The sequence below is a fragment of the Pristis pectinata genome, chromosome 1, assembly GCF_009764475.1.
Source record: "Pristis pectinata isolate sPriPec2 chromosome 1, sPriPec2.1.pri, whole genome shotgun sequence".
Classification (NCBI taxonomy): domain Eukaryota; kingdom Metazoa; phylum Chordata; class Chondrichthyes; order Rhinopristiformes; family Pristidae; genus Pristis; species Pristis pectinata.
Genome location: NC_067405.1, coordinates 70,240,309 through 70,266,889, shown reverse-complemented (window position 1 = coordinate 70,266,889; position 26,581 = coordinate 70,240,309). Strand labels below are relative to the sequence as shown.

The 26,581-nt window shown below is 44.1% G+C and overlaps 1 protein-coding gene across 2 annotated transcripts; it reads right to left on the bottom strand.

The window, feature by feature from the left end:
* Window positions 1-1,398: 1,398 nt before the first annotated feature.
* On the bottom strand, window positions 1,399-25,811 carry LOC127573211 (UDP-glucuronosyltransferase 1A1-like). Of its 2 annotated transcripts, none has more exons than XM_052021217.1 (6): window positions 25,760-25,809; window positions 19,599-20,463; window positions 11,559-11,690; window positions 9,347-9,434; window positions 7,500-7,719; window positions 1,399-3,160 (listed from the first exon to the last, which is right to left on the bottom strand). In XM_052021217.1, exons 1-6 carry the CDS (start codon window positions 25,768-25,770, stop codon window positions 2,884-2,886), a joined length of 1,593 nt encoding a protein of 530 aa, XP_051877177.1. In that variant the 5' UTR covers window positions 25,771-25,809; the 3' UTR covers window positions 1,399-2,883. The 2 variants fall into 2 exon arrangements, with proteins under 2 accessions (XP_051877177.1, XP_051877188.1); XM_052021228.1 differs by having other exon boundaries at window positions 2,875-3,160; window positions 7,601-7,719; window positions 25,760-25,811.
* Window positions 25,812-26,581: the final 770 nt, after the last annotated feature.

Sequence of the window (26,581 nt, the reverse complement as noted above, 5' to 3'; positions counted from 1 at the left end):
TTAGTGATCAGCCCTCGGGCTCCATTCTTTGTCCTCACTCAGATTTATCATCTCTTGCGATCTCAAATTTAGGCTCATGTCTGCCTGCGCTGCTCTGCCACTGGATGGCAAGGTTACAATCGCTCTCAGCTTCCTAGCCTCAGGATCACTTCTGATCTCCACCACATCTCACTGTTTGCTGCCTACTGGCCCATTAGTTAGGTCCAACCAAGCTCCATACTCAAGGAAAGAAGACTTCAGCTACTTTTCTTTCAGCCCACAGAAACACTCAGTGCAGACACAGGGATTTGTTATCACAGTAACTTTCCCAAAGTGCAAGTGTACATAGACTACATTCATGAAGTCTTCCTCCTCACAGAGACCTCTCTGGAAACCTCCTGTCAGGAGAACTTGGCTGTAACCCAGCACGATGTCTGTGTCCCCTTGCTGAAAGTAGATGCCTTCTGCAGACACAATTGTCCACTGTTCTGCACAGGGGAAGACTCCCACCCACCCCTTGCATTGTTGTAGCTTCTGTTCTTTAAGCAGCAACACTCTCCAGGAACTGGAAGAGCAGTGCCGCTGAAATTGACACAAGAAAACCCAACCATGTTGGTCTGGGAACATTGCAATTGAAGACGTCTTTGTTTATGGGATTTTGTGTCACACACAAATGTTTTTAATGATATTAAAATATTGCAAAGAAATGTGTAACTGTTTAACTCTCTATGGATGTTGCACAATCTGTTGAATATTTCCAGTGTTTTTGCAGATTATTCAAATGGTTTATTGGACAGATAGGCACACAGATAGAGTGAGCACAAAATTAAGGAATGGATCATGTTCGGTCACATCAGTGTGCAGGTCTTGGCTTCACACTGATGATCTCCTTCTGGCAATTCTGATGTACCCTCTCTTTTGCCGCTCATTGAGTGTGTCACTTCATCTAATTCTACAGGTAGACATGTATTTAAGGATCGCTTCACAAAATGGGGTCTATTTGAGCAACTGAGTGCAGCAGCTGATTGTCTGCTCTAGGGGTGCCATCCTGAAGCACTGGTGGTGGTGCCAACATCAGACTGTTGAGCAGCAGAATGGGTGTAAAGGCCACGTCCTGATGCAGCCCTGTGAAATGAGGGCTCAGAGTGCAGGGCCACCAGAGAAATAAGTGTAGGTGGGGAAATGGAGGTTGTCCTGATCATGAAGATGGGGTCCTGTGGGAGGCAGTGCTTCAGTTTGCCTTGGTTGGACCTATTCTGTCCTTAAAGAGCTGACCAATAGAACTACAGGCTTTTCCTTCATGTTCTCAGGACATCCCAGACAACTTACTCACAACAGACAGATGTGGGACCAATTCACTCTTGCAGTGAAGGCGATGTGGCAAGCAAACAGTGAACACCAATGTACTGATTAATCCGATTTAGTGAAGTTGGTTTAATGTCAAATATCAGGCAGGAAGAACTCATTTGTTCTGACAATAATGATTTGGGATCATTCAGATTGACTAGTGAGGACAGATCGATTTAAGTTCAAAATCTCATCCAATGGGCAGCACCTCTGTCAATGCAGCATGCCCTTAGCACTGCACTGGGGTTTTATTGCCAGAGCCTCTAGATTGGACAAGTCACATTGCTCTAATGCAGAGTCAAGATCCCCATCATTGCTGGCTCCATATTCGGAATCCATACTCCAATATTGCACCATCATTGAGTGAAGGCAGCCAGCACGAGACTGGTTCAAAATGGAACCAGTCATTTTACCAGGAAATAAAACTGAACTGGAACCCATTTTGCAGTCCTACCAATGGGAGTTACAGCCAATAAACACACTGGATCTGAGGTAACATTCCACGATTCAGACTAGGTTACAAATTACATATTGCTTGGATTCTCTTAGAAACTATATCTGGTTGTGCTTGGTGTCTCTAAACAAAACAATCAAGATTACAACAGGCCTAAAGAAAGCTTAACAGTAAAATAAACATTGTTGTCTACAAAACTGTAAACTAATCAAGTAGTTTCAATCATTTCACTTAAAATTGTACCAATAAGATTGTTTTGAATTCACCTGAGGCTACAAGAGGATATAGACAGATTAAGTGAGTGAGCAAAGACTTGGCAAAGGGAGTATGATGTGGGAAAATGTGAAATTCTCCATTTTGACAGGATTTTTTTCCGAAAGAAAGCATATCATTTAAATGGGGATAGATTGCAGAGCTCTGAGATGCAGAAGGATCTAGGTGTCCTAGTGTATGATTCACAAAAATCCAGTATGCAGAATCAGCAAGTGGTTAGAAAAGCTAAAAGAATGTTATTGTTTATTGCAAGGGGAATTGAATACAAAAGTAGGGAGGTCATGGACTGGGAAATGGAAAACATTGCTTATTCCTCCAGGAATAACTTAGGGAAAGATAAGTTATTGTGCTGGAGCAGAAGGTGATTCACTTTGCTCCTGACTCCATGTTGGGATAACGTTAATACCTTAAATAAGAGTCTCCAGTGTGAACAGACCTCATTAGTCTGGGAAGTTCTTTACTGTAACAGCACCTTGCATTTAAATGGTATCTCAAACAATGTGAAACATCTAAAGGAGCTCCACAGCTGCAGTTACAAACAACAATCCACAATGAGCTACATTAGTAAATATTCAGGGAGGTCTCCAAAAATTGGTGAAAGAGGGAGGTTTAAAGGAAAGTCTACAGGAGGAGGGAGAGGCAGAGGCGTTTTGAGAGAGAAATGCAGAGCAGAACTTAGCACAACCACCAATGAAAGGGGAAAGTATGTGAAGATTGGCAAGAGGTAGCAGTGGCCACTGTGGTTTGAGTCAGTCATACAACTGTGGAGGTAAGGTTTAGTCCATCAGACAATCAGACGACCAGGGGAAGCCTCATCTCAAGAAGGTTCTTCAGTCAAGTTTGTTCTTTCTGTGGCCCTTCACTTTGCGTAGACAGACTGAGCAGCACTTGATCACCAGGTAGACAAGCAGCAGGGCCACAGCAAGAAGGGTGCCGATGACATCCAGGCAGTGGTACTGGATCCAGTTCAGATCATGTGCTGCAGTCTGCAAATGTTTGGCACCTCTGTGCTTCATCACAAACTCCAGCCAATAGACAGAGAGCTCCAGGGGCTCTACCGGGCGATCCTTGTGCAGTGAAGACAACCTCATCATGGCTTCCTTGTATCTGAAACATAAAGTTGTTGCACTGTTAAGACAGTGGTCCCAGTTGAAGAGCTCCCAAAACTAGATGTAATCAGTCCCTGAAGCAGGAAGACCCCATTGGATGTAACCAGCCAATGCAGCATTGTTGATGGGCTGACTGGTCCTGGTGCTGCAGTTATGATGCAGCCTATGTGCCACACTCAGACTGATGCCACAGTTGTAGATACAGCAGATGTAAAAGTGGAGTTTAGATACAAAATCTGCCACAAGATAATGCCGATTCCAGTCCATCTCCACATCTCTTTCAGGGCCTTCCACCAGTTTAACATTTCCCAGTTCATCTCCTTCTCATCAGGGACGCCGTCCCTTCTCACCTCCACCTTCTACTGGGATGTTCTACAAGCCGATTGCTTCTTCCCTGGAAACCCAACCAGACCCCCTCCACCAGCCTCCGTCCAGTGACCAAACAGGTGCAACACTGAATCACGTCTCCTTTGACCCCACTCAGTTCCTCAAAGTACATCTGTTTCTATGGGAACCTGCATGGTCCCCAACAATATCTGAGTTTTATGTGAGAGGAGGAGCTTTCTTTGTTCCTGGACTACTCAAGTGACTCACCTTGCATTCCAGTACAATGATGACAATGATCACTGCCGCTTTCTGTTCTCAATCCACACTCCTAACTTTATTCCAATTTTCACCATTCACCTGTTCCACCTCCATTTCTTCTTCCCTCATCTTTCCCTCTCTGTTTCTGGTGGTATCAATTATAAGCCCGCTGACTCCTAGGTTCCTTTAATAACGCATCCTTCCTCCCACTTCTGTGTAAAGCTCTTCCAGTTCCTCTGTCTCCATTGTGCCCATTGTGACGAGGTCACCTATCTACATCAATCCCATTTTATTCTCCCCACATTCCCATCAACTCTCCCAGATTCTGCCACTTATCCACACACTTGGGGCAATTTACAGGTCAATTAATCTACCAACCCTCACATCTCTGGGATGCGGGAGGACCCGAGGGAAATCTATATGGTCACAGGTATGACATGTAAGCTCTGCACAGGGTTGAACCCAGGCTGCTGGAGCCATGAGGCAGCGGCTCTACCAGCTGCACCACTCTGCTGCCCAATGCGTTTATTTGTGGCTGTGTCTAAATGCATAAATGAGTGATGGTATTACTGTACTCTAGAAAGAATTCAGAAGAACTGACAATGTCTTGGTGATGAAGATGGGATATATGGAAATTCCATCTTGCAGAAAGCAAGGCTGGGTGATTTGTAAACTTGCAAAAGCGTGGCATATAAGGCATTCCTTTAAAAAAATGTGATTGGATACATAAAATGGGAAAATTACAGCAATAACTGCAAAACTGGGTTATATTGGAAAGCTCTTAACAATAAAGCAAATGGTGGATTTAATGTTTACTTAGGGCACTTGGACATGTTCTTCAAGGCTAATGACATTGTAGGGGCTACGTGTGACGTTGCTGAAGAACTAAACGTGTTGAGTGGAGAAAAGCAATATTCATAGTAGAGACTGACATTTATGCACCACAGGGAACTTGTTGGCACCATGAAGTGCAGTGGACATCCATTTGGAAAGATTGCTGAGAGCATGTTGCAACCCAGAACCATCCAAACACCTTTAGTGCTCGTAACCAGATGCCAGAGGAGACAACTGGGGATCACACTGTCGGTCTGAGGGCCTTAGCCAGCCAGTGTAATTTTGGACAAAGTGCTGAGTGACAAGTCAATGTTAGGGTTAAATGATGAGCAGATTCAGGCCAAACTCTTTATCCCATGAGATCTTACTGTTAAGAAGGCAACAGTAACTGCTGTTCCAATTGAAATGAGACTGAGAAACATGAAGGGTGGGTTTTGGTCAGCTCAAGGTGCAGATGAGAATTTATGGAGCTAAGCCACTGGGACAGAAATGGTGGTGTCAGGACCCGGTCACGAGGCATTAAAGGGAGTTTTGGCAGGAATACAGGTAACCACGGGAACCTGAGAGCCAGGAAAACAGTAGTTCATATGATTGCATAAAGCAGATTATCAAAGTAACCATGAAACTGTTGTTTGCCAATAAAGACATTGGTGTTATAACTGTAATGTGATTAGACTCCTGGCACTAGCTTGCAGAAGCACACTGAACATTGTTGGCACAGAGAACCAGGGTTTTACTCTGAGTCAAAGACAAGCAAAACTAAGAGTGAGCAAGAATAAAGGTTGTGTTTACTTTCAGCTCTATATTTGAATGAGTGATACTCACAATACACTACAACACTCGCAACCCTACTGCAATCTTCCTTTTTCTGTCCCTTCCATTTTCTTGGTCTTTGTACATCCTTAAGACCTCTCGTGTATCTAATGTTTTGCAGTTCTGATGGAAGGTCATCAACTTGAAGTGTGTACGGACTGTCTGGCTCGCCGCGTGTCAGGGAATCATTAATGACAAACTGAGATGCGATGCGTGGAGACATAGCTTGCAGTGTATTTCAGGTGGAGATCCTAGATTTCTAGCGAACATGTGACCAGAGCTGAGTAGAAGAAATGAGGAGAGGGATAGGTCGACATAGCGGGATCGCTAAACTAAGCTGAGGGAGTGAGTTAGACAAGCAGGGGACAGACATCAGAGTTAATTTCTGGCAATAGGATCACCGAGATCAAGGCAAAAGAGATTTAACTATGACTTCTCTTGCTCACACCTTGAGTGTTTGTGGGGCAACCCCAGGGAGGATGAGCGATGGAGTTAAATACAAAAACAAGAGTTCCAAGCTAAAGGCCACGGTAAGGAGATTCTTTTAAAGATCTGTCTGAAGTCATGTGAAGTCCCTCTGAATACCTCATGTCGAGTGGCTGCAGCCAATTTACTTTGCAGGAATAAGAGATGTCTTCCTGCACTAAATTCAGAAGATCTGCAGGACAGTTTGATCAGCTTTCTCTGCACATTGATCACACAGGCTCCCACATTTACTGGGAACTTGGTCTGATTTTGATCCAGGAGACCCTGATGATAACTGAGGCAAGGTTTGCTACGTAAATGATTTTGTGCATTCAACCATGGCAGACTGATAAGAAAGACACAAGGACTATGAGTAAACCTAAATCTGGAAAAGTGCACGATGCCAAACAAGAGATGAAAAAGTCTAACTCATCTCCCACAGGCAATAGAAGTGAAATGAAGGGTGACCCTGGGAATGTGAGCAGTTTTGCTGTATCAAAGCTGGACACATTGTCTAGGATCAGAGGGCAACAGGTTTTTATTACCTGAGTTGCGTCATCATTCAGAGAAGAGAAACTGAGTAAGTTTGGAGGCTGCTGAAATTCTAGTTGATATGTGTGTGTTTAAATGCATGCGTTTGCATGATCGATTACCTGCAGCATTCCTTTGTTTTAAAGTTTTACCGTTGTAACGTCATACAGCCATAGATTCATACAAACAGGCCCTTGGGCCCATCGTGTCCATGCCAACCACCATACTCATCAATACTAAGCCCAGCACTTGGCCAGTAGCCTACTGAAATCACCTTAAAGCATGGATGGTTGAGTTTTTCCACTGTTCTGCCTGTTTAAAACTCGAGGGCAAGTTATATTTTGGTCATGAATTGATTAAAACTGTGGGAACACTCTGCGAGTTTTAAAATGTTGCATGAAATCTGGCAACTTCTCAGCTCCTTTTGAGTCATGTGCGCAGGAGGGTGAGTGAGGAGGTGAACAGTTGCTGTGTCTGGGAAGCCTGAGTAAAAACAACATAGGTTCAGATTGCGTGTGAGGTGTTGGAAAGTTTGCCAACATATTCCTTGTTTGAAAGTGCATATTTAAGAGGAAATAACTTCAGAGATAGAAGCTGTTAACTCACTGTAAATTTGTCTTTGTTGTTGGCAGTGTCATGCAACCTTGAAATATCTGGTTTTAAATTAATTTTGCTTAAAGACTATTTTGTTTTAATTTGATTACATTTAAGAATTTTTCTTGCTCATGCAGTCAGTATTATAATATTTGATATTGCTTAGTATTAATATGAACATTCACCAATGCACAATTTAATTCATTCAATACACATCTGAGGCCTATTCTGGAATGACTTCTTCCACACCCAGAAATAAGCTTTCAGTAAGAGGGAGCCATACATCTGAATTGGGAATAGAAGTATCCAATTAATGCAACTGATAAATGAAAGCATGAGATAAGGAAAAAGTTATATAGAAGGATGACCTTTATACATTAAAGATAGGGACTCTTTAAAAAGCTTGTGTAAAGCTTCTTTTATAACACCCAGAAAGACCTGTTCTATTTCGTATTTTTTAGGCAGTCACAAAGACTTTGAAGATTTCATGTAGCTGCAAGTTGAAAGTCACTGACCTGGTATCATTGATAACGCTTGTTAGTGCATCCACCAGATCCTGGGCATTAATTTCTTTCAAAGACAAACCAATCCCAGCCCCGTGACGTATCATATTCACCATGTTTTCTGCCTGATCTCCAAATAATGGCATCATGACCATCGGTACAGCACTGCAGATCGCCTCATAGATTCCATGTATCCCTCCATGGGTCAGGAAAGCTCGTGTTTTGGGATGTGCTGGTCCGCAGAACAATGGAAAACAATAAATTACTCCCACTGTTATCTAACTAACCGTGGATCAATCACCTTCAGCAATGTACTAGAGAAACAAAGGACTGCAGACGCTGGAATCTAGATGAAAAATGTGATGATGCTGGAGGAACTCAGCAGGCCAGGCAGCATCCGTGAAGAAAAGCAGGCGGTCAACGTTTCAGGTCAGGACCCTTCTTCAGGACTGAAGATAGGAAAAGGGGAAGCCCAATATATAGGAGGGAAAAGCAGAGCAGTGATAGGTGGACAAAAGAGGGGAGGTGGGGTGGGCACAAGGTGGTGATAGGTAGATACAGGTAAGAGATAGTGATAGGCAGGTGTGGGGGAGGAGGGGAGAGCAGATCCACCAGGGGATGGGTCAAAGGTAAGAAGAGAGAGGGAAAAAAAGGAGCCTAGGGAAGGGAAGAATAGAAGAAGCATGGTGGGGGGGGGTAGTGTTTGTGGGGAAGGGGGGTGGGGATTACCTGAAGGCTCCTGACCCGAAACATTGATCGCCTGCCTTTCTCCACGGATGCTGCCTGGCCTGCTGAGTTCTTCCAGCATCACAGTGTTTTTCACCTTCAGCAATGTGCAGCATTAGAAGAACATCAAAAGGGCATCCAATGTAAACACCTCAAGGTGATTTTCTTGTGAAGCCACATAGAGAGAAACTACTAGGAGAGCTTAAGACAATACTCAAAAATTAAAGCCCAACTTTTCAGGAGTGAAGGTAAGAAATAATTGGACACACAAAAAGTGATCAAAGTTTGGAAGACTCTTCCACGAATGACAACTGATGTTTGGTCAATTGTTAATTTTAAATCTGAGTTTAATAGGTTTTTGATGAAAGGTCTCCGATCTGCAATGTTAGCTTTGTTTTTCTCTCCAGACTTTGTTGCTTTGTTTTTCTCTCCAGGGATTTCAGGGACAAGGTTGGTAAATGGAGTTAGGCGACAGACTAAATAGCAGAACTGAGCTCCAATTGGCCTCCTCCTGATGCTATGTTCAAGGATAGTGGCTCCCTGGTGACATTAGTGGCAGAAGATGATTCATGGAGCACGTGGGAGCCTGAGGATGGGAAGTGTTGGAGGATATGCCATCCTGTGCTGATCCTCCACTCAACTATGTGTCCACTGGAAAAGCTACTGTAATGTCCCAGCCTCAGGAAGTGGGAGGTACAACATTCAAGAAGTGTTCTGAAGCTGTAGAATTAATTATTTGGGCACACCCAGCTCACAAACTCCTCCTTTCTAGGTTGGATCAGGTGCTGAGGCTCAGAGATATCTCAACCCAACTCTGGGTGAGCCCAGAAGCAAAATGGAACCAGGAAGAACACAGTGGCTATCCTACTGGCTGCCACTCTGACTCAAATTAGGCCACTGGAGGCACAGTGGATGCATCTGATGAAGGAGGAAACTGGGTGGAGAAGCTCTTCGAAAAGCACATGCCCGAATTTCCTCGCCAAAATCACTTTTTTCTTTGTGTTTGGACCATTAAAACTAGCAAGGAAATTCAATCAAGGCATCCACCCCTCCTGTGAACAGGCTGTGGGTCCCTGTTCTCACACCCTACTACCAATGGGGGAGGACATTATCAACCCATGTTGCTCTCTTACCCAGTAAATCGTTCTGTGGCAGCCATTCCACCAGCTTGGTGTTGGGTGCCAGTTTCAAGGGTCTTTCTCCACTGTGTCTCCACACCACCTGTCACAAGAGAGGCAAAGGTCAGCTGCAGGGTCACATTTCACCTGTTCCCTGAGGGTTCAGTCTGGCTCAGTAGGCGAGTTCTTGAACTCGCACACCTGACCCACAGGGCGTTTGGATCAAGTTTAACTCCAGAGACATAAGCAGAAAGCCTTGCTTTACCCCTCTGATACAGTACAGACAGGGTGATGCACTATTGTAGGTGTAATATTATTGGGTGAAATATTAAAGTGAGGCTTCTTCAGGTGAATGTAAATGAGCCCAGGGCTACTGTTCTGAAGAAGTGCAGGTGTGTTCTCCCAATGATCCTGGATATTATTTATCCCTCAAGTAACATCACTAAGAACAGACTGTCTGGTCATTGTCACACACAAAAGCCTCTTCAAATGCACCTTATTGTGCATTTTCTCTGTTCCAAATGCTAACAGTTTCTGAAGAAAGGTCATCAACAAGTAATTCTGCTTTTCTCTGCATGGACACTGACTAACCTGGGAGTATTTCCAGCATTTTCATAGAGTCATAGAGAGATACAGCATGGAAAAAGGTTCTTCGGTCTATTAAATCCACACTGACTATCAATCAATGATTTACACTAATCCTGCTTTAATCCTTTTTTTTATTCTTCCCACATTTTCATCAATGCCCCCCAGATTCTACCAGTAACCTACCCAGTAGGGGCAATTTACAGAGGCCAATTAAGCTGCCATTCCACACAGCTTTGGGATGTGAGACGAAATCAGAACTCCTGGAGGAAACCCGTGTGGTCACAAGGAGAACATGCAAACTCCAAGCAGACAGCACCCGAGGTTAGGATTGAACTCGGGTCTCTGGTACTCTAAGGCAGCTGCTCTACCTGCTGCGCTTTTGTGCTGTCCACACATTTTCTGATTTCCCTTCAGATTTCCAGCAGTGTGTTGCTTTTCTACTTGATGGTGTCTCCAGGATGAATACACATGAAACAGGGACGTTAACTCGCAACCCAAAGTCAGGCCTGGAACAAGCAGTGTTAACCACAGGCAAGTGCTCTGATCAAAGGTCTCCAGGGCCATGAAGCAACTGGCTGCCGCAAAGTGGAGGGGGCCGAAAGCATAAAGGGCCACAGTAAGGAGTTTGTACGTTCTCCCCATGTGCCTGTGTGGGTTTCCTCCGGGTGCTCCGGTTTCCTCCCACATTCCAAAGACGTACAGGTTAGGAAGTTGTGGGCATGCTATGTTGGTGCCGGAAGCGTGGCGACACTTGTGGGCTGCCCCCAGAACACTATGCAAAAAGATGCATTTCACTGTGTGTTTCGATGTACATGTGACTAATAAAAATACCTTATCTTACCTTACATACACCCCTCTAAGAACAAACCAGTCTGGGAGGTGGACTCCACACAACAAGCCTGATGGGCAGCAACACAAGGCAAAGCTCACTATGTTTTGTGGTCAAAGTAAAACAGGGTAGCGGTCTGTGAGGAAAGAGTAGGACATTGGGACATCTGGGATAACTCATTATAAGATATCTTTATTAGTCACATGTACATCGAAACACACTGTGAAATGCATCTTTCGCGTAGAGTGTTCTGGGGGCAGCCCGCAAGTGTCGCCACACTTCTGGCGCTGACATAGCACGCCCACAACTTCCTAACCCGTACGTCTTTGGAATGTGGGAGGAAACTGGAGCACCCAAAGGAAACCCACACAGACGCGGGGAGAACGTACAAACTCCTTACAGACAGTGGCCGGAATTGAACCCGGGTCGCTGGCGCTGTAGTGGTGTTATGCTAACCGCTACACTACCATGCCTGCCCTACAGGGACAGACCCTTCAGACCAGAGAATCCCACTGACCTCCTCCTTTGCTCTAACATTCTCTGACTCCCTGGGTCTTTTCTCAATCCATCTCTTTGTTTAATTTTTTTCTGATCTCTAGACTTGGGACCAAGTTAATCCCAAGGCACGGTCCTCATTTCTTGTATTTACAGATTAAAAAGCAATATTCACTATGATTGAAGTGAAACAGTTGAGTCAAGTTATATTAAAGCTCAATGAACAGAGACTTTGCATGACTGTACTGCACCCAGCTGTGTAAATCTGTTGTGCATGTGTTGACCAGGCAAAAGTCTGCCTCCATTTGTAATCACCTTCTGAGGAATTTGACCAAATGCTTCTGCAATTATGTTGGCTGTTGAGATTGGCATGTCAGAAATCAGGGATCCTAAGGAGAAGATCACAGCACCATGTTCTCCAGAACTGTTCAGAAATTCTTCCAGGTCCTGGAAAGAATAAAATGGAAGTCTTTTTAAATATTTAACCATGGCGGACTGAAATCTCTGTCACTTTAGATCTAATTATATGAGTTAATTATGGTTATTCAGGAAACTTTGTTGATGCTCAGTTATGGGATGGTCATTTGTGCAATCTGTTACGGACAACTTACTTGGGAAGATATTGTTGTGGAATCTCTTGCAACATAGAAACTGCCCCATAAATTACATGCATTCCTATGCCATTGTTGCCTGGTAATGCCAAGTATAAGACATAGGAGCAAAATTAGGCCATTCAGCCCATCGAGTCTGCTGCACCATTTGATCATGGCTCATTTATTTTTCCCTCTCAACTCCATTCTCCTGTGTTCTCCCTGTAACCTTTAATGCTCTTACTAATCAAGAACATATCAACCTCCGTTTTAAGTATACCCAATCACTTGGCCCTCCACAGCCATCTGTGGCAATGAATTCCACAGATTCACCACCCTCTGGCTGAAGAAATTCCTCCTAATCTCTGTTCTAAGGGGACATCCTTCTATTCTGCGGCTGTGCCCTCTGGTTCTAGACTCTCCCACTACTGGAAACATTCTCTCCATGTCCACTCTATCCAGGCCTTTCAATATTCGGTAGGTTTCAATGTGATCACCCTGATCCTTCTAAACTCCAGCGAGTACAGGTGCAGAGCCATCAAACACTCCTCATACATTAACCTTTTCATCCCTGGGATCATTCTTGTAAACTTCCTCTGGACCCTCTCCAATGCCAGCACATCCTTCCTTAGATATGGGGCCCAAAACTGCTCAGAATACTCCAAATGTGGTCTGACCAATGCCTTATAAAGCCTCAGTATTACATCCTTGCTTTTATATTCCAGTCCTCTCGAAATGAATGCTAACATGGCATTTGCCTTCCTTACTGCTGACTCAATCTGCAAGTTAACCTTTAGAGAATCCTGCACTAGGACTCCCAAGTCCCTTTGTACCTCTGATTTCTGAATTTTCTCCCCGTTAGTCTAGACTTTTATTCCTTCTACCAAAGTGCATGACCGTACACTTCCCTACGCTGCATTCCATCTGCCACTTCTTTGCCCATTCTCCCAACCTATGCAAGTCCTTCTGCCGACTCCCTCAACTTAACACTACTTGCCCCTCCACCAATCTTTGTATCATCCTTAAACATGGCCACAAAGCCATCAATTCTGTCATCCAGATCATTAACATATAATGTGAAAAGTAGCGAACCCAACACCGACCCCTGTGGAGCACCACTAGTCGCTGGCAGCTAACCAGAAAAGGCCCCCTTTATTTCCACTTTGCCTTCTGCCAGTCAGCCAATCTTCCATCCATGCTCAGACCTTTCCTGTCATACCATGGGCTCCTATCTTGTTTCGCAGCCTCATGTGTGGCACCTTGTCAAAGGTCTTCTGAAAATCCAAGTAAACAACATCCACTGACTCTCCTTTGTTTATGCTGCCTGTTACTTCCTCAACGAATTCCAACAGATTTCTCAGGCAAGATTTCCCCTTAAGGAAACCATGCTGACCTTGGCCTATTTTATCATGTGCTTCCAAGTACCCTGAAACCTCATCCTTAATAATGGACTCTAACATCTTTCCAACCACTGAAGTCAGGCTAACTGGCCTATAATTTCTTGTCTTTTGCCTCCCTCCCTTCTGAAAGAATGGAGTGACATTTGCGATTTTCCAGCCCTCTGGAACCATTCCTGAATCGAGTGATTCTTGAAAGATCACTACTAATGCCACCACAATCACTTCGGCTACCTCTTTCAGTACCCTGGGGTGTAGTCCAACCAGTCCAGGTGACATCCACCTTCAGAACCTTCATTTTCCCAAGCACCTTCTCCTGAGTAATACCAACTACACTCACTTCTGCCCCTTGACTCTCTCGAATATCTGGCATGTTGCTGGTGTCTTCCACAGTGAAGACTGTCGCAAAATACTTATTCAGTTCGTCCACTATTTCCTTGTCCCCCATTACGACCTCTCCAGCATCATTTTCCAGCAGTCCAATGTCCATTCTTGCCTCTCTTTTACTCTTTATATATCTGAAAAACTTTTGGTATCCTCTTTTATATTATTGGATAGCTTACCTTCATATTTCATCTATTCTCCTCTTATTGCTTTTTTAGTTGCCTTCTTTTGGTTTTTAAAAGCTTCCCGATCCTCTAGCTTCTGACTAATTTTTGCAATATTGTATGCCCTCTCTTTTGCTTTTACGCTGTCTTTGACTTCCCTTGTCAGCCATGGTTGCCTCATCCCTTCTTCTTTGGGATGAACTGATGCTGTGTCTTCCGAATTACTCCCAGAAACTCCTGCCTTTGCTGCTCTACCATCATCCCTGCTAGGGTCCCCTTCCAATCAACTTTGGCCAGCTCCTCTCTCATGCCTCTGTAGTTACAGTTACTCAACTGTTACACCGATACATCCGATTTTAGCTTCTCCCTCTCAAACTGCAGGGTGAATTCTATTATATTATGATCACTGCCTCCTAAGGGTTCCTTCACCTGAAGCTTCCTAATCAAATTTGGTTCATTGCACAGCACCAAATCTAGAATTGCCTTTTCCTGGGTTGGTTCAACCACAAGCTGCTCTAAAAAGCCATCTCGAAGGCATTCTACAAATTCATTCTCTTGGGATCCAGTACCAACCTAATATTCCCAATCTACCTGCATATTGAAATCCCCCATGACTACTGCAATATTGCCCTTCTTACATGCCTTTTCTATGTCCTGTTGTAACTTGTACCCCACATCCTGGCTACTATTCAGAGGCCTGTATATAATTCCCATCAGGGTCTTATTATCCTTGCAGTTTCTCAACTCTACCCACAAGGATCCTACATCCTCTGATCCTATGTCACTTCTTGCTAAGGATTTGATTTCGTTTTCTTACCAACAGAGCCACACCACCCCCTCTGTCTACCTGCCTCTTTTCCATAGGATGTGTGTCCTTGGATGTTTAGCTCCCAGCTGTGATCTTCTTTTAACCATGATTCTGTGATGCCCACAATGTCATACCTGCCAATTTCTAACCGTGCTATGAGCTCATCTACTTTATTTTGTATATTGCGTGCATTCAAATATAACACCTTCAAGTCCTGTATTCACCACCCTTCTTCTCAAATTTGTCTCCATGTTGCCTGAAATTAACTTCTTATCCCTTTCTAACTTTTTCTTATTCTTTATTCTGAAGACTTCTGTGACCTTTCCTACACCCTCCTTCCCTTTTACTTTATACATACTTTTCCAAACTGTTAAACCCACCCCCCTACTATTTAGTTTAAAGCCCTATCCACAGCCCTAGTTATGTGATTTGCCAGGACCCTGGTCCCAGCACGATTCAGGTGGAGCCCGTCCCGTCAGAACAGCCTCCTCCTTCCTCAATACTGGTGCCAATGTCCCACGAATTCAAATCTACTTCTCCTACAACAATCTCTGAGCCACTCATTTAACTCTCTGATCTTATTGACCCTGTGCCAATCTGCATGTGGCTCAGGTAGCAATCCAGAAATTATTACCTCTTTGGTTCTGCTTTTTAATTTAGGCCCTAGCTGCTCAAATTCCTTCAGCAGAACGTCTTACCTTGTTCTGCCTAGGGCGTTGTTCCCCACATGGACCATGACAACTGGACCTCCCACTCCAAATACCTCTGCAGGTTAGATGAGATGTCCCGAACCCAGGCACCAGGCAGACAACATAGCCTTCGGGACTCTCGATTCTTGCGACAGAGAATTGTGTCTATTTCTCTGACTATACTATCCCCAATTACAACTACACTTCTCTTCTTGAATAGCTCCCTGAACCACGGTGCCACTGTTTGGTTGCTCATCCTTCCTACAGCCCCCACTTTCATCCGCACAGGGAGCAAGAATCTCAGACTTGTTGGACAAGCTGAAGGGCTGAGGCTCCTCTAGCACTACCTCTTGGATCCCCCTACCTGCCTCACTCGCAGTCACACCACCTAGTCCCTGACCACAGACCGAATTTGAAGTAGATAATCTAACGGGTGTGACTTCCTCCTGAAACACAGCATCCAGGTAACTCTCCCCCTCCCTGATGCGTTGCAGTGTTTGAAGCACAGATTCCAGGTCATCAACTTTGAACCTGAGTTCCTTGAGCAACCAACATTTACTGCAGGAACCATAGCCTCAGATTCCCACTCCTACACTGGCCCATTGTCACAATGACCACTCCGCTTTACCCCACCTTTCTTTTATTGGCTGAGTTGCCACACACTTAGCCAATCACATAACTTTTTAAAAAAAAAGCTGCTGTCTCCTCCCCTCTGCTGCTTTGGCTGTTGCAACTGGAGAAAATCCAGTTGGTATGTAGATGATGCTCTAGAAACATTATTGAAGCATAACCAATGATGCCTCAGAAACGTAGAATGAGTATCAGAGAGATTTCTATCATAAAGTTTCTCACTAATGAATTGAAATCACTCAGTAGAGGTTCCAATCATTCCTTTCACCCTGATGACTCATTGTTCTCAATCTTTTTGGAGACCAACTTGTGTACAAGACTTTTCAAATTCAGTTGTGACTCAGAACATTTGCAGATACAATGGAAATTGGCTACGTGCTTGGCAGTGAGGAGGAAATTGTTAGACCACAGGAAGATGTACACTAAGTCCTCATTATCCACAAGGAACAGGGGGTGAAATTTCTGTGGGTAATAAAAGCATGGATACCACTAAGGCCCTCTTCTCTGTGCCAATACACGCCTAACTAAACATATATGTGCCCTATAATGTTCTGAAAGCATTAACAGATTAATGTGCATTAACAAGCACATTAAACTATACAAAAGGAAATTATATTAGTGATTAAACTACATCTATTGAATGTAATGATACTTGCAAACAGTTAACAGTTTTAAAGTCACAAGCTGCGTCAGTGAAAACAAAGACATTCTCTCTATTAGAACGGCAGCTGCAATGTTACACAGCAAAGTGTAACATTGCAATGTACATGTATGTACATATAGAGGAGCCAAGTAAAACGACAGAAGTGGGCTGGAAGCAGATCATATCATTACAGACAATGATTGGCTCCTTCACCTGTACCTGTTTATTGATACTGTATATTTGTCCAAGTAAGGGCCTGGGGCTGACCTCACAACATTGCAGATCCGTAGATGGTAAATCAGCGGATAATGAGGACTGAGTGATGCTCTGGTCATTTGAGGAGAAGAGTGGAGAAAGTGGGGTTTAATCCAGAGAAGTGTGAAGTAATACACTTGGGGATGTGCAGCAACTCAAGGGAGTGACCGCCCATTTTCAACCTTTTTTAGTGAGATTGCCTTTAATTTTGAATGGTCCAATGGAACCGGTTTTCTTTAATAATATAAAGTTATTATTGTGTACCTGCCCCTGTCTTTGAAACTTCCTCTAACCAGTTTTCTGCATTCTGCCAGTTTTGTTCCCATGTTTTTTTCCTTATTTCCCTCGGTCCATCATTGGTGTCTGATCACTCAACCCGTTACCCAATAGCTTAATTCCTCATTATTTTCACAATGAGAATAATTCTTTTTTTTGGATGAGATATTGCAAGGGGAGAGAAACTCAAGGGAGATGGGTGTGGAATCAAGGAGGCAGAAGGGTGAGAATGGAGGAGGAAGAGAGAACGAGGGGCAGAGACATAGAGAAAGGAAGGCGGTGGTGGGGAAAGGAGAGAGGAAGAGGAAGTGTGGGCAAATTGAGGATAGGAGCCAAGGTGGGAGGAACAGTGGCAGGGACAGAGTGAGGGGTGAGGGGGGTGTGGGGAGAATAAGTAGGGTGGGAGTGTGGGGAAGATTGATAGGTGTGTGCAGAGAGTCAGTGGAGGTGGGGGGAAAGTGAGTGAGAGGTACAGGATGGGGATAGTGAGAGGGAGGAACAATGTGGGAGGGCAAGGGAGGGAAAGCCCATTCAGGAAGGGCAGCGGAAGAGAAGTCAGGGGGAGGTAAAATGAAGGGAGACAGAGCGGGAGGAAAGTGATGAAGAGCGTGGGGAGAGTGAGCAGGCAGGATAATGTGGGACAGACGAAAGGAAGAAACAGCATGGGAGAGAAAGGGTGAAACATTAGATGTATATACAAACTAACAAATCAGGGACAGAAGCAGGCTCCTCTGGATCTCAAACCTGTTCTGTCATTTAATACTATCATGGCTAATCTGATTATAACTTCCATTCCACATTCCTGTCTACCCCAAGGAATCTTTCACCTCTTGTTTATCAAGCACCTTTCTACATCTGCCTTAAAAATATTCAAAGACTCTACTTCCACCTCTCCTTGAGGAAGAAAGCTCCAAAACCACATGAACTCAAAAAAAATACACCATATCTCTGTCTTAAATGGGTGACCCTTTATTCTTAAACAGCGACCCTCACAAGAAGAAACGTCCTCTCCAAGTCTACCCTATCAAGACCCTTCAGGATTTATATGTTTCAATCGAGTCACCTTTCAGTCTCACCTCTCCAGGTTATAAAAGCCTGGCCCGACCAACCTTTCCCGTTAAGACAACTTGCCTATTCCAGATATTAGTGTAGGAAACCTTTTTGAAACTGCATTAACATCTTTCCTTAAGTAAGACCTATACTATATCCATTACTCCAGATGTGGTCTCACCAGTGTCCTATATAATTGATGTATAACTTCCTGACATTTGTGTTCAATTCCTCTAGCAATAAAGAACTCTTGTTAGCTTTCCAAATTACTTGCAGTCCCACATACTAGCTTTTAACAAATCATGCACAATGGTGCCCAGATCCCCCTGTATGTCAGAGATCTCTCATCGTTTAGATGACGTACTTTTTATTTTTTTATGCCAAGATGAAAAATTTCACATTTTCCCATGTGGGTGAGCTTTTATTTTCTGCAACAACCTTTGACGCAGCAACTTATCAAATGTCATTTTCAAATGCAAGCACAGTATATTCATCTGTTCCTTTATCCACAGCATATGGCACTTGTTCAAAAACACTAATAAATTAGTCAAACATAATTTTGCTTTCACAAAACAATGTTGACTTTGCTTGATTAGCTTGAAGTCTTCTAACTGTCCTGCTGTAATCATTCAATTATAGCTTTTAACACTTTATAACAAATGTTAAGCTAACTGGGCTGTAGTTTCCTACTTTCTGATTCCGTCCTTTTTTGATTAAAATAATTATGTCTGCAAAGGTCATTCAGGGAGAGTGGCAGGGGAGAACGTGGAGGGAGAGAAGAGGATGACAGTGAGAGGCACACAGTGATGAAGAGAGAGAGTGGGGCCATGAGACAATGGAGGGAAAATTGAAGGAGAAAGGTAATGTGGGGGACAGTGGTGGGGAGAGAGTGCTGGGGAGAGTGAAGGGGACAGGCAGTGTGAGGGAAAGTGAGGAGGAGCATAAAGAAGAGAGTAATGGGTTAACAAAAATGCTGGGATGAGTGTGCACAGAGGTGTGAGGGAGACTGAAGGTTGTGGGGAGAGGTTGTAGGCAAGAGTGAGGGCCAGGTAAATGGCAGAGACTGTACAGAGGATTGTGAGGAGAAGGGATTGTGAAGACAGTGAGGGGCAATGTGGGAGACAGGGAGGGAGAGGGACCGTATGTGAGAGAGTGTGTGTGGGAGAGGGGCAAGAGACTAATGGAGAATTAATAGGGTGTAGGGATACTCAGTGTGGGGCAGTGAGAGGGAACGACTGTGTAGGGAAGGTTTAGAAATATTTGCTGGAAATCTGAAATGGAAACAGATAGTGCCGGAAGTACTCAGTAGGTCAGGCAGCATCTGTCAAGAGTATTTCCAGGATTTTCTGCTTATTTTGTACTTTTCTCATTATAAATGAACTGTGCACCTGCTATTTTACACTGTTGTATTTGCACGTGTCACAGAGACACATGCCCTCTCATTGAATTCACACCAGTACTGCTCCCACCTGGGGCAAGGGTTTCCTCTCCTTGCAGGTGATGCCTCCAACAAGGACCATGTTTGGCATCAGGGGTCTCGGGTACTCCAGGATGAAGTCGTATCGCAGTAGCCAGATGGAAGACTGGCTCAGCAGCTGGACCAGACTCACATCTCTCTGGAGGAACCTGGTGGCCAACTCTTCAAATGACGAATATAGAAAATGACACAGCCACAGATCCAAAAAACTGGCCATCACGTTTGTAGTTCTTTGGAGAAAGTTCATTCGATCGGTGTTCCCTGTGAGTACTCTTGGGACAAACGAGAGTGGTCTGGGACACTTAGTGGCTGAATATTCCAAACCACAATAGATTCCTCGCAGTAAGTTGACGGTGGGGAGAGAGAGGTACTCAGCAACGATCGTACCGCAAGGGGAAAAGGGGTCTGTCAGTAGGGCATCAAATTTTTCTTCAGCCAGCTCCTGCATCAGCTCTGCGTTGAACAGGAAATGCTCACAGTTAGACAGGACAAACTGCCTGTAATCATTTATATGTTCCAAGGTACTCCTAACTCTTTTATAAAGGGTCCCATTGTAAAAAGCCATCTGTATCAGATTTCTGTGTACCTGCTTCACATCTTCTTTGCTGAAGGAAATGGCATAAGTTTTGCTGGTGTAGTGATGGGATGTCCTAATCATCATTGTGTTTTCAGGGTAAACGACGACAATTTGATGTCCTCGCTTGTGAAGCTCCTCCAGTATAGTCTGCATGCTGAGCCAATGACTCCCGTCGACGGGAACAATCAGCAGCTTTCCACTCTCAGCTGGGATCCAAGACCATTTCAAGCAAACCAGGAACCACACAAGCTGGCCAATGTTGTGATAAATCTGTGCCATCCTGGGAAACAATTAAAACCACTGTGGAAAATTCAGTGACAGAGTCAGAAGGGCTCTTGGCATTTAAATACCACCCAGTGAAACCCACCAACAAACCTCATCTTTTACAAAGCTGGATCATTAATGTTTAACAGCACAGCCCGCAATTATTTACTCTGGATTGCCTTGTCACAGTTAATCTTTTCCACCTTCTTTTTCAGATCAAAATATGTTGCATCACAGGCTATGCAGTCCTGCTGCCTACTCACATATTGCAAACTGGGCACCCTTTTCATTGGATGCTGCATGAAAAATTAATGCTCATTACTGTGATTGGACTGGCCAAGCAGTACTACTTCCACTATTAATGGCCTTGGTGTTATCAGCTGCCCCTTAGTCCCCAGAGTGGTTGGCGTCAGCTGGTTCCAGGCCTGGTAACCTAGGCTCAGCTCTTACAGCATTGATCCATCAGGTCCATGCTGGCCTCCAGCACAGCAGTCCCATCTGTCCCATTAGTCCCATTCCACTGTAGCCCAGCAACTTTTCCTCTCTCACATGCCCCTCAACTCTCCTTTGGTGCTTTTCCTATTTATCAGACTCAAAATAAGTTTTATTATCACTGACTTATATGTCATGAAATGTATGGTTTTGCGGTAGCAGTACAGTGCAAAGACATAAAAGTTACTATAAATTACAAAATAAATAAATAGTGCAAAATAAATAACGAGGTGGTGTTCATGGACCATTCAGAAATCTGATGGTGGAGGGGAAGAACCTGTTCCTAAATCATTGAGTGTGGGTCTTCAGGCTCCTGTACCTCCTCCCCGATGGTAGTAACGAGAAGGGGGCATGTGCCGGGTGGTGAGGGTCCTTAGTGATAGATGTCGCCTTCTTGAGGCTCCGCCTCTTGAAGATGTCCTCAATGGTGGGGAGGACTTTGCCAGTGATGGACTTGGTTGAGTCTACAGCCCTCTGCAGCCTCTTGCGATCCTGTGCATTGGAGCCTCCATACCAGGCGGTGATGCAACCAATAAGGGGCAGTAAGTAAGTATCTGCCGTAAGGGGCAATTTATATCAGCCAATTAACCTACCAGCATGAGATGTGGCAGTTCCACTGTGGCCTTAGAGCGAATTGGATAAATATACAGTGGGGAAAACTTTGCAAAGCTACAGAGAAAGGGCCGAATATTGGAACTAATAAGTTGGTAGAAGACTGGTGTGGACACAATGAGCCAAACAACCTCCTTCTGTGCTGTGACCATGATTCTAATGCCCAAAGACCAGTTTTAATTTTGCACATATTTCTGTGTTTGCCCATGGAGGTTAGGGTAGGAGTCACTATCTCCTGGCCTCAGGACCATTCTAGTTTCTCACAGTTTGTTACCCACTACTGCATTGGGGAGATCACCCCAAATTCCACACTCGGGGACAGAAGACTTCATCCGCTTTTCCTTTGGCCCACAGCTAGAGGCAGAGTGGGCAAAGGAATTTACCTGCACCACAGGGCAGAAGTTCTCAGGTAGCACTCACATCTTCCCTACCAGTGTCCCGCCAGAAGCACCTGGCTGGGCCCTGTGGCCTGCCCCAGAACACTCTACGCAAAAGTTGCATTTCACTGTGTGTTTCGATGTACATGTGACTAATAAAGGTATCTTATCTTATCTTATCTTATCTTATCTTATCTTATCTTATCTTATCTTATCTTATCTTATCTTATCTTATCTGCAGGCACTGCTCTTCACCAATCTGTCTGGTTCCCCTGAACCTCTGGAAACACTTCTCCCCTCCACAACCCTCCATCGCCACACAACCCATTCATTGAGCAGCAACACCCCTATACTCCATGTATTGTGGTCTGTTCTGTTAAAGAGCTGCTGGCAAAGACTGCTCCTGCTGTAGGTGACAACTGGCAGAACCCACACTAGGAGACATGGTGACATCTGGCACTGCACAGGGAAACACAAAAGCAATCCCTCCGTGAATCTTGCAATTGAAGTTCTCACTCTTAGCCCAATTTCCACACAGTGTCAGGGCGACCCGAGAGATGAAAATAAGCTTGTACTGCGTACTGAAAAGAAAGTGGCTGGTGAAATCAGTGCAAATGGGTTGAACTGGCCATGTTAGCAATAGGACTGCCCTGTTAAATCTCACTTACTCTCAGCCCACAGCACTACTTAAACTCCAAAAATAGGGTTGTGCAATTTCTAGATCTTTGAATTTGTGCAATATCCTTCGTGATATCAGGGCATCCCATTGTTAATGATTTGCTTGTGAGGATTAGTCATTGTTGTAAATACTTAATTCAGTCTTGTGGGCAAAGGCTCCAGTCAAGAAAAGAAACAGCCTGCCTATGTGCTCCAGTGCTGATTGCAACAGATATTTGAGTTTCGAGAATGGCATCAAATTTGCCCAGGACTCATGAGACTTCAGGCAATAGGATCGGAAGCTGAACTTGCCTAGCAGTCTAACAGGTTTGGTACAAACTACCCTTTCACAAGGAACTACTTGCTTTCACTTCCGCCCATCCACTTATTTACCCCTGAATGATTTACAAGGATGTTGCCGGGATTCAAGGTACTGAGTTATGGAGAGAGGTTGAATAGGTTAGGACTTTATTCATTGATGCATAGGATACTCAGGGGTGATCTTATAGAGGTGTGGAAAATTATGACAGGCATGGATAGGGTGAATGCACAGTCTTTTTCCAAGGGTTGGGGAATCAAGAACTAGAGGACACAGGTTTAGGGTGAGAGCGGAGAGATTTAATAGAAACCTGAGAGGCAACTTTTTCCACTCAGAGGCTGGTCAGCATATGGAATGAACTGCCAGAGAAGGTGGTTGAGGGTGGCACATTAACAACACTTAAAAGGCACTTGGACAGGTATAGGAAACGTTTGGAGGGATATGGGCCGAACGCGGGCAAATGGGATTACCCAGATAGAAATCTTGGTTGGCATGTTCCAGTTGGGCTGAAGGGTCTGCTTCTGTGCTGTATGACTCTATGATGACTGGCCCACACCTTATACTGCTCAGATCCTTTCTTATGGCTGCTTCTGGGAAGTGAGCAAAACTGATTATTCTCAGTTTTGGTTCGACTTACATCCTTCACAGTTTTCACCTCTTTGACAGCTCATTTACTGCCACTATGTAGACATCATTTTTTAATCAAACTGAATAGCCGTCCATCACAATGTGTTTTGTGGGGCTCCTGTATTTTCAGCATCATAACATGAAATGACCCAGAAGTGGTCAAAACATACCTTCTATGTCGGCTAGAATGGCACAGTTGCAAGGTGCCACGGATATACAGCTCAGAAAAAGGCCCTGCTGCCTACCGAGTCTGCAGCAACAATCACGTACCCATTTTTACACTAATCTTAGCCTCACCCATGACAACTACTGATTTTGGTTAATGCACCACCGCGTAACACTTCAGTTGCAACAGAATGAGCATTGCAGGTACAACAGTGCTCCTCTCCTGGCTACCCCAGAATCCCTGGGAGGTTGGGATCAGGAAGACAGACAACAGATTATCGTGGGGCTTGGGAAGGGAAACAGAACTGGCAGATCGACTGTGTGAATGGGAGTCACTAAAGACCCTCACCATCCGGGACATGCCCTCTTCTCGTTACTATCATCAGGAAAGAGGTACAGGAGCCGAAGACCCACACTCAATGATTCAGAAACAGTTTCTTCCCCCCTGCCATCGGATATCTGAATGGTCTAAGAACCCAATGGCACTACCTCGTTATTACTACTTTTTGCACTATTTATTTAGTTTTGTGATTTATAGTAACTTTATGTCTTTGCACTGTACTGCTGCTGCAAAACGACAAATTTCATGTCATCTGTCAGCAATAATAAATTTGATTTTGATTCTGAGATCAAAGGCTCTGAGATTGTGGGGGTGGGGGCAATCATTAAATTTTTGGAATGGCAGCAAAGGGGGGGTAACCAGGTATTTGGGGCCAGTCATAGGGTTGGCTGAAGATCTGAGTGTACTGGATGGGGGAGGGGGATGATCGAGTGCAGAGGGAGGGTCAAGGAAGTGGGTACTTACCTTATAGGTCTCCTCATTCAGTGCTGCAGTTAGAACACCACTTGTTCCAGGAGTGCCCAATGGCAGGCAGCCCCAGGAAATATGGTTCAGGTTCACCTACAATGCAGCAGAAGGGGTGCACATGAAATGATATTATTGCATGGGCCCTGACTCAGAAATTGTACCAAGGTGGCAAGTTTGACCAGAAGGTCATACCTGGTTAAACTTCCCAAGAAATGTAACATGGTCTTGAAATGGTCAAAACTCTAATAATCAACTACTCGAATACTCTGAAATCTCAATGGGTCATCAGTGCCCCCAGATTACCACACTGCCTTTCAACTCACCAAGGCCCAGTTCCCATGCTCCCTTTAAACTCACCACGTTCACTGGAAAATTTATTATAATACTACATAACATTTAAAAAATGTGAATTAAAAGTGTGTTGGGGTATTAATAAGAGTAACATCCAATAGTCCAGAAAATCTGCCAACCCAGCACCACCGATGTCCCCACTGTGTCAGATTATCAGTATGGCGTTTCACAGGGGAAAAATCTATTTTCCTTGGCATTGCACTGAAAAACAGTGAAATTGAATTTCTGGACAAACACATTCCACCAATCTTCCACTCAGCTGCCAGCACACAAATTTAGACATGTTGGAGAGTTACAAGTTAACAATCAGGGTTCCTTGGGTCTGAGCCAAACAGACTTTTCACCATGCTGAGAAAATAATGGCACGATGTCGTGAGAAGGAAGCTTTTGTTGTGAGGCTGTTATCTACAAAAGGTGCTTGCGCAAGGAAACAGGTGACTGTGAGGACATTAACTGTAGTAATTAAAATACACCTTTAATGGCTAGCGTAGAGAACAGTGGACTTTCTAGTTAATATAATACATTTGATGTGAATGTCTAAATGTATTTAAGAGAAAAAACTCCTTTCAAAGGATCTGGGAACAGATAAAGCATAAGGTGTTATAATGTGACATGTACCTTTGACGTAATGAATATTGGAGCAAGGTTTTCAGTAGATATTAGACAAGTTTAAAACATGAAACTAAAATCCTGAAATGGCTTTCCGTGTGCTATTGATCTATACTTTCGCATGAATAATATCTGTTCCACATTCTCCACCATTCAACTTATTCAAAGTATGTAGTGAAACATTAAGGGAGAGTTTGAAGTGGCAGTCAATCCAAACAACTAGCTTTAGTTATTCCTTCATTTCATTCAATTAATAAAAGGTTTTTATAGAACAGATTTTGAGAAATGCACTCACCAGGGGTTCATGAGAAAAGATGCCCAGAAGGCAACACACTGGACAAACTGGCTCCAAACTCAGCCGCTTAAGTTTTACCTCATGGGATAGGGTTGGGGGCAGGACAAGCTTTCTCTCAAAACTGCAGGAAGTAGCCAGCTAGGCCACCTCCCCCAGAGCACTATGAATGGTTTTGATGTTCAGAACATAAGAGTAACCAAACCATTTTTTTATCAAAATAAACTTTATTCATAATAAAAGACAAACTATATACAATTATAAAACAGTGCAAGCCTTTACATTCTTGTACAGATCATTCATTAGTGTTACCTTTTTATATAAAAAAACAGCACCGATGCCACACGTGTGGCTCCCTGGGGGCTACCCAGTCCCATATTTACAATATTTAGGGGCTTTCTCACTTGCCTCCGCCCCTCCCTCTCCAGTGGCAGAAGAACCCTAAACTGTAGTCCTTCTCCACCGAGCCTTTGCATTGGCCGCACCCAGCTTCAGTGCATCCCTCAGCACGTACTCCTGAGTAACCAAACCTATGAATAAGGAGGAGTAGGTCTTTCTGCCCTGAAGCCTGCTCCCGTTTAATAAGATCATGGGTGAGCTAACTGTAACCACATTCTGCTTATCCTCAGTAACCTGACATCTCCGTGCTTATCAAGAATCTACCTACCTCTGCCTTAAAAATCTTCAACTCAGCTGCAAGCACACAAACTTAGACATGTTGGAGAGTTACAAGTTAACAATCAGGATAGAGACTCAACTTTACCACCTTTTTCCTCAAAAGATCCAAAGACTTATGACTTGCTGAGAGGAAAACATATTGTTTCG